The 19,382-nt window shown below is 46.0% G+C and overlaps 1 protein-coding gene across 1 annotated transcript in view; it reads left to right on the top strand.

The window, feature by feature from the left end:
* ELP1 (elongator acetyltransferase complex subunit 1) overlaps positions 1-19,382 on the top strand; it is a 54,959-nt gene that overhangs the window by 11,162 nt on the left and 24,415 nt on the right. The window contains exons 3-13 of the mRNA XM_064176661.1: positions 1,340-1,421; positions 3,313-3,393; positions 3,722-3,807; positions 6,490-6,589; positions 8,610-8,700; positions 9,373-9,496; positions 10,697-10,787; positions 11,238-11,468; positions 11,737-11,907; positions 15,022-15,121; positions 15,812-15,994. Coding sequence (XP_064032731.1) covers positions 1,340-1,421; positions 3,313-3,393; positions 3,722-3,807; positions 6,490-6,589; positions 8,610-8,700; positions 9,373-9,496; positions 10,697-10,787; positions 11,238-11,468; positions 11,737-11,907; positions 15,022-15,121; positions 15,812-15,994 — 1,340 coding nt within the window. The remainder of the gene's footprint in view (positions 1-1,339; positions 1,422-3,312; positions 3,394-3,721; positions 3,808-6,489; positions 6,590-8,609; positions 8,701-9,372; positions 9,497-10,696; positions 10,788-11,237; positions 11,469-11,736; positions 11,908-15,021; positions 15,122-15,811; positions 15,995-19,382) is intronic.

Raw genomic sequence — 19,382 nt, 5'->3', positions numbered from 1 at the left:
ACAACCAGTCAATAAAGAATATCATACTGACATAACGAGAGGTGAGAGCCTTGTGTGTTGTGATTTGAGGAACATTTGAAATAGACAAGTCCTAGAAAACAATGGGAAACCAAAATATCTTAGATAGGTAAATGTAACAGATTCTGAAATACTTACTTTATGTTCCTTCCTTGGTGTCAGATTTGTGGCACCTTTACTACCGCACTTACAACACCACAGCAGCACTCCCTGAAGCCTGCTTCCACTCCCACAACAGCAGCCCAAGGGTACACATGCAGGCAGATACCAGATGACAGTGGTCTGCTTGGGTTAGTTGATCATGTTGTGGTTGTTTGCAGATCACCTGTTTTGATTCTTATTAGGCTTTGGTTTGCAAATACCACTTTAATATATATAGTGACTGTCTCTGAAAAGTTTGACCCATATTGCAATTTAGAACATATCATAAGGGAATAGAGATTAACACAAGGTGTGGTACATGCGACTTTTTCTGCACTCATATATGGGTCACAGTTGAGGTTTAGCTTTGGATCCTTTATTTCAAAGGTTTTCTTTGCTTTCTGTCTCTGTTTTAAAGTTGTGTTCTTTCTTGGACACGAGGAAAGCAGTCTCAAAGATTACTTTGCTCATTCTGAAACTTTTTGTATGTGAGTGAAGGCTATCCTGTTCTCCATGGCCCAGTCACACTTTAAGTCAAAAAGATTGTGGCACCCAAACTTAATTCCTTGGATGGCATCATTTTGCTGTTCATCACAATTGTTTTGCCCCATGCCTTCTGCAGATCAGATTAACTGCTTGATGGAAGTTGTCTGCTCACTGCTGTTCCTCTTACACTTATGATGGCCAAGTATAACTGGTCTAGTTTTTTACAAGATTTGGAATTAGTGCAGCTGTATGCAATTGTCAAGTGCAGCCTGCACAAGCTAATCCATGCTTTAGTGCAAGTAGTGCCCCTTGACTGCATGTTTGGATACTGTAGGTAAGAACCATCATGATTGTGACTTTAGTGTGCTTACCAGCATCGCCACAGCCCTGGTTAGGCACTATGAGTGTTAGCATTATAAATGCTGAGACAAAACTGAGAGTTGCAGAATAAAGCTCTTGTTAAAACTGTAGAAAATGTTAACCTCCAAATTATTTGGGCTCTCGTGCATAAATATTCCAGAGCCATCTTTGGTTAAACGTTTCTGGTAAGAAATGTGTCCTGTTTTATTCAACAGGAAGAGCAGAGTAATGTGACTTTCCTAAGTAGGAGAGGATTTGACAGCCTTGGTAGCTGATTACTTACGTGCTGCACTGGTGCTCCAGAATTTCTGTGATGTTATTTTTGGTCTTGCAGGTGGAATGTGTTGGAAGTGTGGACAGCGGTCTGAGTACCATGAGCTGGAGTCCTGACCAAGAGCTTGTTTTGCTTGCAACAGGTATCAACAACAGCCTGTGAGCTTTTTGCCTTTAGGAACAATCTCACTATGGCCAAAATATAGAACAGAGTTAAGTGCAAGATACAAAAAGCAAAATACAAATTTCTAAAATTGAGATTAAGACTTAAAGAGAGATGAAACCCACCTGATCCTGCATGTGAGATTTCCTTTCATGAACATGAGGTGCTTTGGTGATCCAGGTAGAAGCTGTTCAGGCCTAAAAAGCTGAGTTTTATAGAACAATAACTAGTCTTTCAGATCTTCCATCTTACCTCTCTAAATGTAAAGGATCCTACTTTTGATCCCCATTTGATTTCTTAGTGACAAAACCTGCTTCTTCTGGTAGGAAATGTGCGTATCACAGGCTCAACTTAAAGATGTGTCTAACACAGAAAATAAAGTCAGCCTCAAAGAAAGCAGAATCACAGAATGCCTGAGGTTAAAAGGAAACTCTGAAGATCATCTCTTGTGACCCCCTTGCTCAAAACAGATTATCTGAAGCAGGTTGCCTGGAACTATCCCCAGTCTGGCTATGGGTATCTCCTGGGTTGGAGACTCCACAGTCTCTCTGGTGACCTTATGTTTTAATGGAATTTGCTGTACTTTAGTTTGTGCCCATTTCCCCTTGTAGTGCCACTCATCACTACCAATACTGTGGCGCTGTCTTCTTTTCTATATCCTACCTCCCACATAAGATACTAATACATAGAGATGAAGCTTCCCTTGAGACTTCCTTCCAGAGCAGTCTGACTTCTTTCATCTTCCCCTCATTCAAGAGGTTCTCCAAGCCTTTAATCATACATGTGCCCATTTTCTGGGCTAATGCTAGTATTGTCTTGTCTATCTTCTACTGCTGGCTCCAAAATGAGCCAGCATTCCACATGCGTCTCACCAGCTCTTAAATAGAGGAGTAGCATCACATCCCTCAACCTGCTGGCAGCACTGTTAATGGTGTTAGCCACCTGTGCAGCAGAGGCATGCTGCTGGCTCATGTTCAACGTGGTGTCCCCCAGGAAACACAGGTCTTTTTGCCAAGTTGCTCTCTAGCTACTTGTCTCCCAGTCTGTCCTAGAGCCTAAGGTGATTATTTTCCAGATGCTGGGCATAGCCTTTTTCCTTGCTGAGCTTTATAAGGTTCTTGGCAGCCCATCTTACCTACATGACAAGTTCTCTGGACAGCAGTACAACCTTCTGGTGTACCTGCTGCTCCTCCCACTTTGTGTCATCTGCAGATTTGCTGGCGGTCCCATCCTCCAGGTCTTTGATGAGGATGCTAAACATTTGTCCAGGTGCCCAGGCGCATGCCACTGGTGGCTGACCTCAGGCTGTACTTTTTGCCACTGATGGCAACCGTTTGAGCTTTACGGCTTAGTTGGTTTTAATGCCACTTCACTCTTCTTTATTTGTCTCATCCTTCATGAGTTTGTCTGTAGTGGTGTAGTGGGAGGCAGTGTGAAAAGCATTACTGGGATCAAAGTGACACTGGTCTTCCCATATCCAGAAGTTAGTCATCTTATTGCAGAAGACACTCAGGATGGTCAGGTGTGGTTTGCCCTTCATAAATCCATGCCAACTGCTCCCAGTCACGTTCTTCTTCTTCATATCTTAAGAGGAAATGTTTAAGAGTTCAGGTACTTGTTATGAAAAGGTGGAAAGAACTTTCTGACATTAGGGTTAGAGAGCATATTCTTGAAGATGAATTTTAAAGTGTTTCTTTGTTGCAGTTCACTATTTTCTGCTTTGAAGGATGTTCTGTCTTTGGTGTCATGTTGAGATTAGAACTATTTCTATATTCAAGTCCATGACAGACCAATAGGACAACCCAGGGGAACACTGACTTCTAATTTGCTGGAAACACCATTTAATACTGCATTTATTATCTTCCCTGCAGGTCAGCAAACACTTATCATGATGATAAGGGATTTTGAGCCAATTACTGAGAAGCAAATCCACCAGGATGAATTTGGGGAAGGTGAGAGCTGCACTGAAATGAAGTTGTTTAAACTGACGTTGTTGCTCTGTTGTCTTGTGTAGAAAGTGAAGAAATGGGCCTGAGCACTTAATGGGCTCCAGGAGATGTTTTAGACTGTGGTGATGCTTGGCAGATGAGCATCAGTAAAGTACTGGAACACAGCCCTAATTAAATTCCCTGTACTGGAGGACTTTCTGGGCTAAGTACATTTTTGCAGGTTTCTACAGTTGGGTAGAAGGTGTGGGTGGCTTGAAGCTGTGGTTGTGTTTACCACACCATGCGGAGCAGTTCTGTGAGTCTTGCACCACAGTGATTCTTTCTTCTTCAGGAAAGTTTGTGGCTCTTGGCTGGGGCAAAAAGGAGACTCAGTTCCATGGATCAGAGGGAAAAGAGGCTGCACATCGCAAGCAGACGGTATTATGCTAGTTGTCTTATGAATCATAACTCTTATAATCTATAGAGAGCTCCTTCTGTGGTGCCAGTTCACCACTGCCTGTCTGGTAGTTGTGTTCGTAGGTTTCTCTATTTCTGTTGTTAACTGAAATGCTGCGTTTTTGTCCTCCTAATGAAAGACAGCAGCTGGGAATACTTAAGGACTGTTTGTACAGAAACAGGGCTGATGTTTGCAGCAATAAAGCCACCTTCACATCAGCGTGCTGATCAAGAAAAATAACATGCAACTGAACTACGAGGAGATGAAATAACACTAGTTTGTGGTCACTAAAGGCAAGAGAAAAAGGATTTGGGCTGCTGAGCATCACCGGTTATAAAATCATAGAATTGTTTCAGTTGGAAACTACTTCTGAGGTCATCAAGTCCAACCATCAGCTGAACACCACCATGGCTGTTAAACCATGTCCCAAGGTGCCATGCCCACACATTTCTTAAACACCTTCAGGGTTGATGATGCTACCACCTCCGTGGGCAGCCTGTTCCAATGCCTGACCACTCTTTCAGGGAAGAAATTTTTCCTAATAGCCAATCTAAACCTCATCTGACACAGTTTCTCTCTTTCTGTCACCTGGTACTGGGGAGAAGAGACAAACCTCCACCTCACTAAATCCTTTCAGGGAGTCGTAGACAATAATGTGGTCTCCCTTTAGCCTTCTCTTCTCCAGACTAAGCAATCCCAGTTCCCTCAGCTGCTCCTCAGAAGACCTGTACTCCAGACCCTTCTCCATCTTTGTTGCCCTTTGGACATGTTCCAGCCCCTCAATGTCTTTCTTGTAGTGAGGGGCCCAAAACTGAATACAGTATTTTAGGTGTGGCCTCACCAATGCCAAGTACAAGGGCATGTGGGGCAGTTCCATTTGCCTGCACATTTCAGTTCTTTACTTCTTTGTTTGATGCTTGCTTTCTCTATTTTCTATTTGTTTAAAAGTCAGGTAGCTGAAAACACTCCACTGCTGGATTTTTTTTTTACTTGTGATTACAAGCTACTACACCAGGGGAGATTCAGTGTGGGTATTAAAAAATATTTCTTCATGGAAAAAGTTCTCAAACATTAAACATGAGAATGGTCTGCCCAGGGCAGTGGTGATGTCACCATCCCTGGGGGTGTTCAGCATGCAAACTTGGCTCTTACGGCCATGGTTTAGTGTTGACCCTTCAGTGCTGGATCAAGGGTTGGACTGGATAATCTTGGAGGTCTCATCCAACCATATGTTTTCTGTGAGTCCAGCAAAGGGCTGCAAAGGTGCTGAGGAGACTGGAGCATCTTGAGGCTGTTTAGCTTGGAGAAAAGCAGCCTGAGAGGGGATCTTGTCAATGCTGATCAATAACTAAAGGTCAGGTGTCAAGAGGATGGGGCCAGACTATCCAATGGTGCTCAATAGTAAGACATGGGGCAACCAGCATAAAGTAGAACACAGAAAGTTTCACTGAACAGAAGTAGAGACTTCTTTCTTGTGAGTGTGATAGAACATCCTTGGCCTGCCCAGGGAGGTGGTGGAGGCACCATCCCTGGGGGTCTTCAGGAAAAGCCTGGATGAGGCACTTAGTGACATGGTCTAGTTGGTTGGATAGGGCTGGGTGATAGGTTGGACTGGATGATCTTGGAGGTCTCTTGCAACCTGGTTGATTCTATGATTCTGAAAGAGGCTGCCTGGAGAGCTTGTGGAGTCTCCTCTACCTGAAGGGAGGTTATAGCCAGGTAGGGGTCTGTCTTTTCTCCCAGGCAGTCAGCAACAGAACAAGGGGACACAGTCTCAAGTTGTTCCAGGGGAGGTATAGGCTTGGTATTAGGAGGAAGTTCTTCACAGAAAGAGTGATTTGCCATCGGAATGGGCTGTCCAGGGAGGTGATGGAGTCGCCGTCCCTGGAAGTGTTCAAGAAAAGCCTGGATGGGGCACTTAGTGCCATGGTCTAGTTGATTGGATAGGGCTGGGTGATAGGTTGGACTGGATGATCTTGGAGGTCTCTTGCAACCTGGTTGATTCTATGATTCTGTGATTCTCTTGAGAGATTCCAAACCTGCCTGAATGTTGTGATCATGTGTAACCTGCACTAGATGACCCTTCTGTAGCAGGGGGTTGAACTAGACAACCACCAATTGTTCCTTTCAAACCACTAGCACCCTCCCACTCTCTTCTGTGATCTGTATTCTGCTCAAATGTTGATTTCTTTTTCTTTGTTGTTCTGCAAAGAACACAGTCTTCAAGAATGCTACATCTCATTCCACCTCCTGTCTGCTGTGCAGACTTTCTGGATGATGTTCCCATTCTCACCTCCTTTCTTCCAGGGGGTTGTGGCTTCTGGTACCAGTCATGAACAAACCCCAGTTCACCCTCGTATTCATCTTGTGGACAGTTGGTCTAGAAGCAGAGACCCTGATGAAGGGGCAGGGTAACGTTTGGTCATGTGAACAGATGTGGGTCATATACACTTGGAAGAGGCGCAGATTTGATTTAGATAGTTTTAATTTTAGTGTTTCCTAAAATAACCTTCTCAGCAATGATTTTTTAGCTTTGCAGCCTAAGAAGTTTTACTGGGTTGATCTCAAGCCACAGCTCTTGAAAGAGCTGGCAGGTCTTGCTTAGACAAAGGCAGCAATTGGCTTCCCAAAATTTGATGCCCTTTTCTTTTGTGTGACTTCAGGAAGTGTCATGTGCTTCAGCCTGGGATGATGGCAGACCTCGGATGACATGGAGAGGAGATGGGCAGTTTGTTGCAGTGAGTGCTGTCTGTCCAGAGACAGGTATGAGATCAAATTTCTTCAAAATGCCAGTACTTGTGAGAGGCTTCTTAAGCAGAAACCAGGCAAGCGATGGTGTTTGTGATCTCTTGACCACACAATGTAAGGGAGAGTAGAGGTAGTTAACTGCTCTTCTCCCTGTTGTGGTGTTCTCGGAGACATTGCATAGACACCATCTTTTGAACACATCCTTTGCAGTTTTGTTTTCCATCCAGCAAGAAGCCCTGAGAAGTTACTGATGTGTAATTACTATCTGACCGCCTGGACAGATGGGCAGAGGCCAATGGGATGGCATTCAATAGCTCCAAGTGCAGGATGCTGCACTTTGGCCGCAACAACCCCATGCAGAGATACAGGCTGAGGTCAGAGTGGCTGGAAAGCAGCCAGACAGAGAGGGATCTGGGGGTGCTGATTGATACCCGCCTGAACATGAGCCAGCAGTGTGCCCAGGTGGCCAAGAGAGCCAGTGGCATACTGGCCTGCATCAGGAATGGTGTGGTCAGCAGGAGCAGGGAGGTCATTCTGCCCCTGTACTCTGCACTGGTTAGACCACACCTTGAGTACTGTGTTCAGTTCTGGGCCCCGCAGTTTAGGAGGGACACTGAGATGCTTGAGCGTGTCCAGAGAAGGGCGATGAGGCTGGTGAGAGGCCTTGAGCACAGCCCTACGAGAAGAGGCTGAGGGAGCTGGGATTGTTTAGCCTGGAGAAGAGGAGGCTCAGGGATGACCTTATTGCTGTCTACAACTACCTGAGGGGTGGTTGTGGCCAGGAGGAGGTTGCTCTCTTCTCTCAGGTGGCCAGCGCCAGAATGAGAGGACACAGCCTCAGGCTGTGCCAGGGGAAATTTAGGCTCGAGGTGAGAAGAAAGTTCTTCCCTGAGAGAGTGACTGTATACTGGAATGGGCTGCCCAGGGAGGTGGTGGAGTCGCCGTCCCTGGAGCTGCTAAAGGCAGGATTAGACGTGGCACTTGGTGCCATGGTCTAGCCTTGAGCTCTGTGGTAAAGGGTTGGACTTGATGATCTATGAGGTCTCTTCCAACCTTGGTGATACTGTGATACCTGATATCCTAAAAAGTCCCTCCCCAGCTTTTTTGTAGGCCCCCTTCAGATACTGGAAAGCCACAAGAAGGTCACCTCGGAGCCTCCTCTTCTCCAGACTGAACAGCCCCAACTCTTTCAGTCTGTCCTCATAGGAGAGGAGCTCCAGCCCTCTGATCATCCCAGTGGCCCTTCCTGGGACATGCTCCAGCATGCCCACATCTCTCTTCTAATAGGGGCTCCAGAGCTGCATGCAGTACTCCAAGTGGGGTCTCACCAGAGCAGAGCAGAGGGGGAGAATCACCTCTCCCGACCTGCTGGCCACACTTCTCCTGGTGCAGCCCAGGATCTGGTTGGCCCTCTGGGCTGCAAGTACATGCTGGTGGCTCATGTTGAGTTTCTCGTCCACCAGCACCCCCTAGTTCCTCCCCTCAGGACTGCTCTCCAGCCAGTCACTGCCCAGCCTGGAACTGTTTCTCTTTCTGGTGCTAAATCACCACTCAAGCTCTAAGCAGTTTCTGATCAGCTTACAGTGCCAAATGAGTGAATCTGTTTGTGTTGCCATAACCACTGTCACTAATAGCTAGCAGTCTGGCCTTGTGCACTTTCATTTAGGTACTGGTAATGCTTTTCTCTAGGTTTTAACCCGAAGTCAAAGAGATAACTCTGTTATAGTCAACCTGTAACCCTAACCCTGTTAATTCAAACTGTATTAGCATTTTGAACTGCACCAAACTGCACTGCTTTTTCACTACTTTGGGGTTTTGCCTTCAGTAGTTTGGAACAGGGAGAGTCTTGCAGTAATAGGATTTTAACATTGCTGTGGTGGAAATTGGAGGGAGAAATGGCTGTTACTATGGGAGTAGAAAAGAGCTCTCGTTTTTATTCATGTGCATCAAAATTTGCTCCCCTAGCCTCATAAAATCAGAGAAGTCTCTTCCCAGTGCTTTCACACCTTTGACTCATTGCTTTCCCACCCTGTAGGTGCCCGGAAGGTCCGAGTATGGAACAGAGAGCTTGTACTGCAGTCAACAAGTGAGCCCATCTCAGGATTAGAACAAGCACTATCATGGAAGTGAGTAGCAAAACAGTCTACAGGCTGGCAACAGTGTTGCTTTTCATACTTGGTCATGGTCTATCAGCATTAGTTTAATTTCTCATGTGTTGGAATTTTTCCCCCAAAACCTGAAGAAAGCTTCCTCCTAATCCAGCATGAGCAAGAGTAGTCCTTTAACCCCAAGAATACTAATACTTGTATTATATGTGGGAAGAAGGAATGAGTTTTCTGCTCATCCTCAATGTCAAGTGGGTTGGGATTCAGATGTATAAATAGGATTATTACAAATCTCTTTACTACTCCTGACATATTAGGAGGAAGTTCTTCCCCAAGAGAGTGATTTGCCATTGGAATGGGCTGCCCAGGGAGGTGGTGGAGTCACCGTCCCTGGAGGTGTTCAAGAAAAGATTGGAGGAGGCAATTAGTGCCACAGTCTAGTTGATTGGATAGGGCTGGGTGATAGGTTTGACTGGATGATCTTGGAGGTCTCTTCCAATTTGGTTGATTCTGTGATTCTGTGAGTTCAGGAAAACATCTGTCTGTGCTGAACCTATGACTTTGATGAGGAAAACACATCCTCTACTGCCCTTTTCTTCATTTGCTGTGGAGAAAACATGAGATCATTGGTGTTTAAAATAACAACTGCTGATTATATGAGCAACCACTTTTCACTTGGCTCTTGTTTTTTAGACCCTCTGGAAACCTGATAGCATCCACACAAGAAAAGCCCAACAGACATGATGTCGTTTTTTTGGAGAAGAATGGACTTCTTCATGGGGGGTTCAGCCTCCCATTCCAGAAGGGGCAAGTCAAAGTAAGTGCTGTGTCTGGGTTTCCTTTGATTAGAGTTGTCATGGTTCTAGTTTAAATTTCCCAGAGACTCAAAAATAGTTAATAGAACTAATAACAATTTATAGGATACCTTTCCCACTCCCCCTTTTTTTTCAAAGAAAAGGAATTGGATGTAGAGAGGAAAAGGTAAAACACACCCAAATAAATAGTTTAACTTCGATTTGGAGAAAGAGAAAACTTTAACAACAAATAAAAGGTATTTGAGGTACAGGAGTTACAAAAAGGTATAGGGAAGGGAAAACAAGATACAATACATACATATATGCAACCAGATTGATGACAATGTTTTTTTTGTCCACCTCGTGCACTGATGGCCACGTGGTAAAACAAAGAGCAACAGGATCAGGAGGATGGTGCTGTCAAGCAGGGAGGCAGGGCAAGGGAGCAGGAAGCAGGAAGTTCCTTTGTTTTTATAGGGGGCTAGACAGGAAGTGGGTGTGGGCTAAGCACTACACCTGGAGAATGGTTCAGACCCACCCCTGGTGGAGTCAGGAGGACTCCGGTCAGGGTCAAGACCACTCCCCCAGGAGAGTTAACCCTTTACAAGAGTACAGTGGAGAGGAGGACTAGGTCTTTCTGAGATTCTAGGAGAAAGTTTTTGAAGTGGCAGTTAGTACTGGTCCTAACAGAAGAAGTAATCTGAAAATAGAACAGTGAAGAAGCTTGTGAAGATGACACAATGCCCTCTGCAGGTCCGTAGAACAGAAACAGGTGTAGGGGATTGTAACCCTGAGGTGTGTCTGGCCCCTGCATGCTTTCTGCCAGTCTTCAGAAATGCTGTTCAGTATGTAAGAGTTAGGTGAAATACTCAATTTATCCCAAGTAAGAGAAGTCACTTCTAGGTGTCAGTTGAACTTTTGCCTTTGGATGCTGAGAGGTGTTTTGCAGATGCTTTCTCCGTGCCAAGGAAAGCAAAGAGAGCACTGCTGTCATGTCTCTGGTCATATCACTTCCTCAGTTGTGTGGAACCACTGTGACAGGTCCTGCTGCAGGATGCTTCTGACCAGCTTTTAGGAACTTTATCATACAGAAGAGTTAAGTCAGTCTGCTAAGCCATGGACCCCAAGTTGGTGAAAATAAGGAGCAGCTCATGGTCTTGCAAAAGCATACCCACCATACACAGAAGGAATATTAGGAGTAAGAGCCATGTTTGTTTCTGCAGGTTAGTGAACTGCTTTGGAATGCAGATTCTACCATCCTGGCTGTATGGCTGGAAGACCTGAAGGTGGAGGACTCCAACCCAAACAGTTATGGTGAGAGCACTATGTGAGGGTCAAGCTCTTACACTTGCCTGCAGCTGTGGTTGGCAGTGGGTATTTCTCTGCAAATTAGGAGACATCAGAGGGGTGTACCTTCAGCTCTAAGATCCTTGTGCTTCTCAGGAAGAACTGGTGGTTCAGCCTGACTCCGCAGCATCTTCTAAGCTGCTCTGTCTGGAAGTGGAATTGATGAAATGCTTAAGACGTGAGCCCTTCAGAAAGCATGGGTTCCTTCTCATGATTGGAGATCAATGATTTCTAGGATTGATTTGCACAATGTTTGGGGGTTTTGTGCTGGGTGTTGTATGACAGAGCCCGTATGCTGAAGGCTATAGGAACTTATCTTCGTCATACTTGACACACCTGTAGAAAAAGAGTGGTGATGTGAAGGGTTTGAAATGGGTCTCAAGTAGCAGTCTGTGGTAACCATTTTATTTTCTGCAGTTCAACTCTGGACCACAGGGAACTACCACTGGTACCTGAAGCAAAGTCTAAATTTTGGTAGTTTGGAGAAGAATCATGTGGTGTCACTGCTGTGGGACCAAGAAAACCCATACAGACTGCATGTACTCTGCCAGGGTTGGCTTTACCTCTCCTATGACTGGCACTGGACCACAGACCATGGAATGGGAGAGAACAGCCAGCATGTGGCAAATGTGGCTGTCATAGATGGAGGTAAGCAGTGAGTCAGAAGAGGTGGTGTAACCTTTTGGATGCAGGCTGGGTGGGATTATGGTAGCTCTTCTGTTTGCTGTTACTACAAAGCTGTCACTCAGGAGCACCACAGAAGCTTTCAGTGATTCAGTGACATTGCCTAAGGGCAACTATATTTTCCTGTTACTTAGTTTCTACTTTCAGGTTCTTGTACCTACTTTCAGTAAAGAACCTGACCAGAGTGTCACTGGGACTGGATTACAGCTTGGGTTTTTCTTCTCATCCACAGATAAAGTGCTTGTCACAGCATTCCAGCATGCTGTGGTGCCTCCACCCATGTGTACCTATGAGGTCCAGCTCCAACAGGCAGTTAACCAGATTGCATTTCACACAGATCTCAAACATAGTGGAGACATGGCTATCTTGGATGCTGATAACAGGATCTCTGTGTACAGATATGGTGAGAACTCTGTCCTGGTGAAGGAGACCCTCTATCTCTCTAAGTGTGTTACCATAGAGGCCTAATAGGGTGGTGGTCACTTAAACCCTTTAGCAGGCCACCCAGAGGGGACCTTGACAGGCTTGAGGAGTGGCCTGGTGCCAACTTCATAAAGGTCAGCAAAGCTAAATGCAAAGTCCAGCACCTGCACCAGGGCAATTCCAAGCACAAATTCAGGCTGGAGGGAGAATGGTTAGAGAGCAGTCCTAAGGAGAAGGACTTGGGGATGCTGGTTGATGAGAAGCTCAGCATGAGCTGGCAACATGCACTCACAGCCCAGAAGCCAACCATGGCCTGGGCTGCATCTTCAGCGATGTGGGCAGCAGGCAGAGGGAGATGGTTGTGCTCCTCTACTCCACTCTCATGAGAGCCCACCTGGAATACTGTGTCCAGCAATGGAGCCATGAATACATGAAACTGTTAGAGTAGGTCCAAAGGAGGCCACAAATACAATCAGAGGACTGAAACCCCTTTGCTATGAGGCCAGGCCAAGAAATGGGGGGTCATTCAGACTGGAGAAGAGAAGACATCAGGGACATCTTACAGCAGCCTTCCAGTATTTGAAGGGGGCTGCAGGAGAGCGGGAAAGAGGCTTTGCAGAGGCATGTAGTGACAGGATGAGGAGTAACGGCTTCAGACTGGAAGAAGCTAAGTTTAAATTAGAAATTTCAAAGAAATTCTTGACCATGAGGTTGGAGAGGCACTGGAACAGGTTGCCCAGAGGAGCTTTGCTGGCTCCAGGCTCCAGCTCTGGAAGTGTTCAAAGGCAGCCTGGATGGGGTCCCAGGCAACCTAGTCTGGTAGGAAGTGTCCCTGCCTATGTCACAGGGATTGAAACTAGATGATCTTTAGGATCTCTTGTCACCCAAACCATTTTGTGATTCTGGTCAGATGCAAGATAGATCTGTTTTAACTATAGGTTTAAACTCAATTCTCTCGTCGTTAATAGTTTGTGTGGTACACACCATTTTAGTGGCACACTGGCTTGTGAGAAGGCAGTGTTCAGCACTTGACTATGTACTTATGCTGGCAATATTCCTCTGCCCTAGCATAAGCTTGAGTAACTTGTGCCATCTGTTTGGATAGCTTGTGGCTGATTAGATCCTAGGTGGTTATTCCCAGAGCTGTCTGAAGCACCTTGCACCTCCCAGAGCAGTCCTGTATTTTGTTGTCCAATGTGCTGCAAGACAAAGAGACTTTTGCTGCTAGCTCCGACTGTTCTGTTGTGACAGTACAAGGTTCCTCAGTCTAAAATGAGGATTAGGTGTTGGCTGTACCTGTAGAAATCACAGGATGTTAGGGATTGGAAGGGATACAAGGAGATCGAGTCCAACCTCCCTGCCAGAGCAGGACAATGCTATTGTAACACAAATCACAGAGGAACACATCCGGACAGGCCTTGAAAGTCTCCAGAGAAGGAGACCCCCCCTACCTCTCTGGGAAACCTATTCACAAGGAGCAAGTGGGAAGAGCCTGCCCCCTCCTCCTAGTCAGCTTTCAGATATGTATAGAAATTTACCAAATCCCCTCTAAGTCTTCTCTTCTCCATACTAAAAAGCTCCAGGTCCCTCAGCCTCTCCTCGTCAGGCAGTGCTCCAGTCCCCTAATCATCCTCATAGCCCACCACTGGACCCTCTCCAGCAGATCCCTGTCCCTCTTAAATTGAGCAGCCAAAAACTAAACGCAGTATTCAAGACGAGGTCTCACCAGGGCAGAGTAAGAGGGGAAGGAGAATCTCCCTTGATCTGCTGGACACACTCCTCCTAATACACCCCAGGATCCCATTGGCCTTCTTGGCCACAAGGGCACATTGCTGTGCCATGGTTAACTTGTTATCCACCGGGACCCCCAGGTCCCTCTCCACAGGACTGCTCTCCAGCAGATCACCTCCCAGCCTCTACTGGTGCAGTTTATTATTCCTCCTCAGGTGCAGGACTCTGCACTTGTCCTTGTTGAACGTCATTTTGTTCCTCTGTGCCTAGCTCTCCAGTCTGTTTAGGTCTTTCTGGATGGCCACACAGCCTTCCCCGGTATCAGCCAAGCCTCCCAGCTTGGTGTCATCAGCAAACTTGCTGAACAGACACTCTGTGCCCTCATCAATGTCATTGATGAAGATGTTGAACAGGACTGGCCCCAGCACTGATCCCTGGGGGCACGACTAGTCACAGCTCTCCAGCTGGACCTGGCACCATTGATCACCACCCTCTGAACTCTGTCTTGCAACCGGTTCCTAACCCACCTCACTGCTCTTCCATCCCACACTTCCTCAGCTTGCTCACTAAAATGTCATGACAGAAGTGTCAAAGGTCTTGTTAAGGTAGACTACATCCACTGATTTCCCAGTTGTGGCATCATAAAATGCTATCAGGTTAGTCAAGCATGACCTCCCCTTTGTAAATCCATGCTGACTACTGATAACCTTCTTCTCTTCCAAGTGCCTTGAGATGCCCCCTAACAGGAGCAGCTCCCTCATTTTTCCAGGGATGGAGGTGAGGCTGACTGGTCTGTAGTTTCCTGGAACGTCTTTCTTGCCCTTTTTGAAGAATGGAGTGACATTGGCTCTCCTCCAGTCGGCAGGCACCTGTCCTGACTGCCATGATTTGGCAAAAATGATGGAGAGTGGCAGAGTGATAACATCAGCCAGTTCTCTCAGCACCCTTGCATGCCTGTGGACTCGTGAATGTTCAATTTGTGCAACTGATCCCTAACCCAGTCTGTACTGACCAGTGGGGAGCATTCCCTCCTCCAGGCTTCCTCTCCTTCATCCAGGGTCTGGAGTACATAGGGAGGTTTGATCTTAGGTGTAAAGACTGAAGCAGAGGTGGCATTCAGCAGCTCTGCCTTCTCTGCGTCCTTAGTTATGTCTCCTTATTCCGCACCTTCCCTGTTCCTCGTTTTTCTACTGATATATTTGAAGAAGCCCTTCTTGTTCTGTCTTACTTCCTTTGCCAGCTTCAGTTTTGAGCTATTTCTAACTTCTATAATAGTTTCCTGTAACATCTGCTTTATGAGAATGAAGACAGAAGGGTTCTTAGGGCAGCATGCCTAAACTCTGCTTTCATCTTTGCTTGCTAGGACAGAGCACAGTGCCTGACCCCAGTGTCAGATTTGGAGCTGTGGGTGGAAATGGATTTAAAGCATCTGTGGAAACACCATGCCTGGATAAAACCTACAGGTAACACAGAACTAGAACAGCTGTAGCAGGGAGGAAAAACATAGTGCCTGGCTGCATATTTGGAGGTCTCAGCTGTGACCACATGCTTCAGGATGTTGAACACGTTGTCAGATAACATTGTTTCATTGTGCTGAGGCAGTGGCTACAGCTAGTACTAAGGAGAAGGCAGCCCAGTGGGCAATTTATCCTGAGCGTTGCCCTTGACTGAGGTCTTGTTCTAGCGGTAGCAGTGGCTGTGAGTGAACAGTACTAAGACAAACCTTCCTGTGCCTGGTGCTCTTGGCATTGTGGTGTTGCATTTTGTGCTCCTGCTGCCAGAGCCAAAGGAATGGCTGTGCAGTGTCCAGGCCCTTGATAGTGGCACACTGAGCCAACGGAGCTGCTTGCATGGCAGGGACAATGACAAGGTGGAAAAAGAAAACCTGACCTGTTCTACATTTGTTCCTGTACATAAATGGCACAGAAGCCTGGAGAAAGCACATGGGACTCCCTGGCCTCATGCTTCATCTTCAGCCTATCCTGTGGCAAGATTCATGTTTTGGGTGACTGTCTGTTTGTGCACTGGAGCCCTCTTAGCCATGTTTAGCCTGAACAACCAGGCTTTGCCTAGGAAGACTGTCCTTTCTCCGTTGAGGTGACCTTCTGAAATCAGGTTCTGTTTGCTTCCCAGTTGCTCTTATTTTGTGACAGAATTGACGTGGGCAGCAACAGCGCTGAAGTGATGAATCCTCTGGGGCTCCGATTTCTCACCTGGCTGCCAGATGACAGCTTCCTGGTGGTGGGTCAGGGTCAGCATGCTGCTCAGTCCGTCCTTCACCACCTGACTGCAGTGCCTCACACGACTGGAGATGAAGAAGGGTCCCTGAATTTAAGGTACTAGAGTTTTGATTGAAGTCTGAGACCACCTCTGGACACTATCTAGAAGAATAGAATAGAATCAACCAGGTTGGAAGAGACCTCAGAGATCATCCAGTCCAACCTATCACCCTTTTTTTTTACCAAAGTGCTTTCATTCTCCACTGTTCTGTTATCCTGAAAGACAATCTGTGGTTTCTTTTTCGTGTGCATTGATCTACTAGTATTGTTTGTTCTCTGACCAAGACATTGCTTGTCCTCTCATTACTTGTCCGACATCTGAAATATATTGAAAATGAGACAGTTTGAACAAGGACTGTTTTGCTATTACCCGCCCTGCCCCCAACTTTGGCAAATCACCCAGACTAGACTCAGCAACTCTGGAAATTGAATGAGGCTTTATATTTACAGCTTAGCATGATATACAAGCAGATATTTGAGGTATATATGGAAATAAACAAGTTTAAAAGGTAATACAGACACACAACAGCCCTCCCAGAAACCTAAGTCCCCAAGAGTGGCTCTCAACCACCTTGCCACATTCCTTCCACCCCTCTGCCTTACCCAAGACGTTGCCTTGTGCTCAAGATAGTTTGAAGGGTCAGCCAGGGGAGTTAGGAAGCAGATGGATTGATTAGTCACACAGATGGCAGGTTAGGTTAGAGAGAGAGGTTGAGCCCCAGAGAGAGAGAGAGTGACTCTGTTATCTGTATTTATATTCTTGTTCTTACACATCTCAGCAAGCCTATGAATGAAGTGGACATCACCATTGTTTCCTTTTCACAGCCTGTAATCTAATTCTTCTCAACAAAACATTCTAACTAGGCTCAAACTAGCACAATCCACCCCGTCTGTTTCACTCAGAGTATTGCTGAGAACTGTTCTGTCTAATCTAAAATAATATTTGCAGTAATGAATATTATAAGTTCCATTCACACTTCGTTCCAGCTATCTCAGGTGTAGGTGGTTCAAAAGCTTAGAAAAGCAAACAGTCTGTCTCCTTATAGATGAGACAAGAACAGGGACGGTGGGTTCATGCTCCCGTACTGGAGATTCTCTAGTAGATTGTGTCTTATTGGACACTGATAGTACCTAGAGCAGAAAGCTCCAAACAGCTTGTATTATACACTCTGAATTTAAACTCCTTCAGCTAAAGTTAGATTTCTCTGTGGAATGCAGTGGATTTCACCTTTCTCCTGCATTACACGGTACGTATGAACAAGACCTTCAGCAGAAACCACCCCTTGGACAGGTTTCCCTTCACCCAAAGGAGAAAATATCCACACAATTTTTCTTAACAGATTCTTTTCACGTACAACAGGAACTTTATCACCATCTACTGTTGGTACCAAATCTCATTTTGCAGGTCCTGCTCTGTTTACTGACCCCTACTGTTTACAAACCAGGTTGCTTGTGGAGAGTCCCAACCCCAATGGCTTTTAGGGTGGTTTTCAGCAAACCATTGTAGCACTCAATCTTCCCTGCTTTTTGGCCCAGTTTCTCACAACGTTGTTCTTGAAGTGAGTGCCAGTGTCTGTTTCACTTCTCTCTGGAGTTCCATGTCTCCACATGATTTGTCTTTCCAAGGGAAGAATGGTGTTATGTGCAGTTGCATGTGGAACTGGATAGGTTTCCAGCCATCCAGTGTTGGCCTCTACCATCGTTAGCACTTACTGCTTGCCAGAACGAGATGGAGGTAAAGTGATGTAGTCAATCTGCCAGACTTCTCCATACTTGTACTTTGACCATCGCTCACCATACCATAAGGGCTTGATTTGCTTAGCCTGCTTAATAGCAGCACAGATGTCACAGTCATGGATGACTTGGATGGTAGTGTCCATGGATAAGTCAATTGACCTATTGGCGTGCCCATCGGTGTGTTGCATCTCTGCCTTGATGTCCAGATGGATCATGGGCCCACCGAGCTAAGAACAGTTCAGTTTGGTGTTTCCAATCAAGGCCAAGATCAGAGTTTGTACCAAGTTGAGAAATTTTAGCAGCTTGGTCTGCCTGCTGGTTGTGTTGGTGTTCCTCAGTGGCTCTGTTCTTAGGCATGTGTGCGTCTACGTTCCGCACCTTCACTGGAATTCTCTCCAGTCACATGTAAATGTCCTGCCATAGATCAGCACACCAAATAGGCTTTCATTTCCTTGCCAGGCATTCTTTTTCCAGTCTTTGAGCCAACTCCATAGAGCATTGCCTACCATCCATGAGTCAGTGTAGAGGTAAAGGATATGCCAATTTTCATGTTTAGCCACATCAAGAGCAAGTTGGACAGCTTTAATTTCAGCAAACTGACTGGATTCTCCTTCTCCATCTCTCTCTTCAGTAACTCTCCTGGTAGGACTCCAGACTGCTGACTTCCACCTTTGCTTGTTCCTAACAAGATGACAGGAACCATCTGTGAACAAAGCATTGTTCTTTTCCTGATCAGAGAGATCACCATAGGGAGGAGCTTCTTCAGCACGGGTTATTTTCTCCTCTGGAGGTTTTGTACAGTCTGTGCCTTCCTGCCAGTTGGTGATCACCTCCACCAGATGAGGGTGATTGAGATTACCCATTCATGGCTCATTGGGTTATGAAAGCCATCCATTTAGACCAGGTTGCATCTGTGGCATGATGCAGTGATGAACCTTTGCCTTTGAACATCCAGTTTAGAACTGGCAATCTAGGAGCTAAAAGCAATTGTGACTCAGTTCCAATCACTTCAGAAGCTGCTTTCACTCCTTCATAGGCTGCTAGTATCATTTGGAGCTCTCTGCCAAAGGCTCCAAGTTGGACCATTGTCACTCAGTTGTGTACAGAATGTTTTTAATGTCCAGACCAGATTGCACAGGTCCCAAGCCCACTGCATGGACTACTTCTTGCTTAATTTGATCAAAGGCTGCTTGTTGTTCAGCTCCCCACTCGAAATAGTTTCTCTTACGAGTCACTTCATGCAGAGGTTTGACAATTTGACTGAATCCAGGAATGTGTAGTCTCCAAAATCCCACTGCACCCAAGAAAGATAGAGTGTCCTTCTTATAGGTGGGAACTGCCATTGTGGAGACTTTATTGATCACATCCTGTGGCATGTGACAGCAACCATCCTGCCACTGCACTCCCAGAAACTGAATTTCTCTGGCAGGTCCTTTGACTTTGTCTCTCTTAATGGCAAAACCTACTTGCAAAAGAGTGTCAATGATTTTGTTACCTTTCTCAAAGACTTCCTCAGCAGTTTGGCCCCACACAATTATGTTGTCGATGAACTGTATGTGCTCTGGAGCTTTACCTTTTTCCAATGCGTTGTGCATCACTGAGTGACAGGTTGTTGAACTGTTTCCACCCCTGAGGCAAAGGTTTGAACTGGTACTGGATTCCTCTCCAGGTGAATGCAAACTGAGGCCTGCACTCCTTTGCTATGGCA

The sequence above is a fragment of the Pogoniulus pusillus genome, chromosome Z (genome assembly GCF_015220805.1).
Source record: "Pogoniulus pusillus isolate bPogPus1 chromosome Z, bPogPus1.pri, whole genome shotgun sequence".
Lineage (NCBI taxonomy): Eukaryota > Metazoa > Chordata > Aves > Piciformes > Lybiidae > Pogoniulus > Pogoniulus pusillus.
The sequence above is the reverse complement of the archived record's forward strand: the minus strand, read 5'-3'. Positions and strand labels throughout refer to the sequence as shown.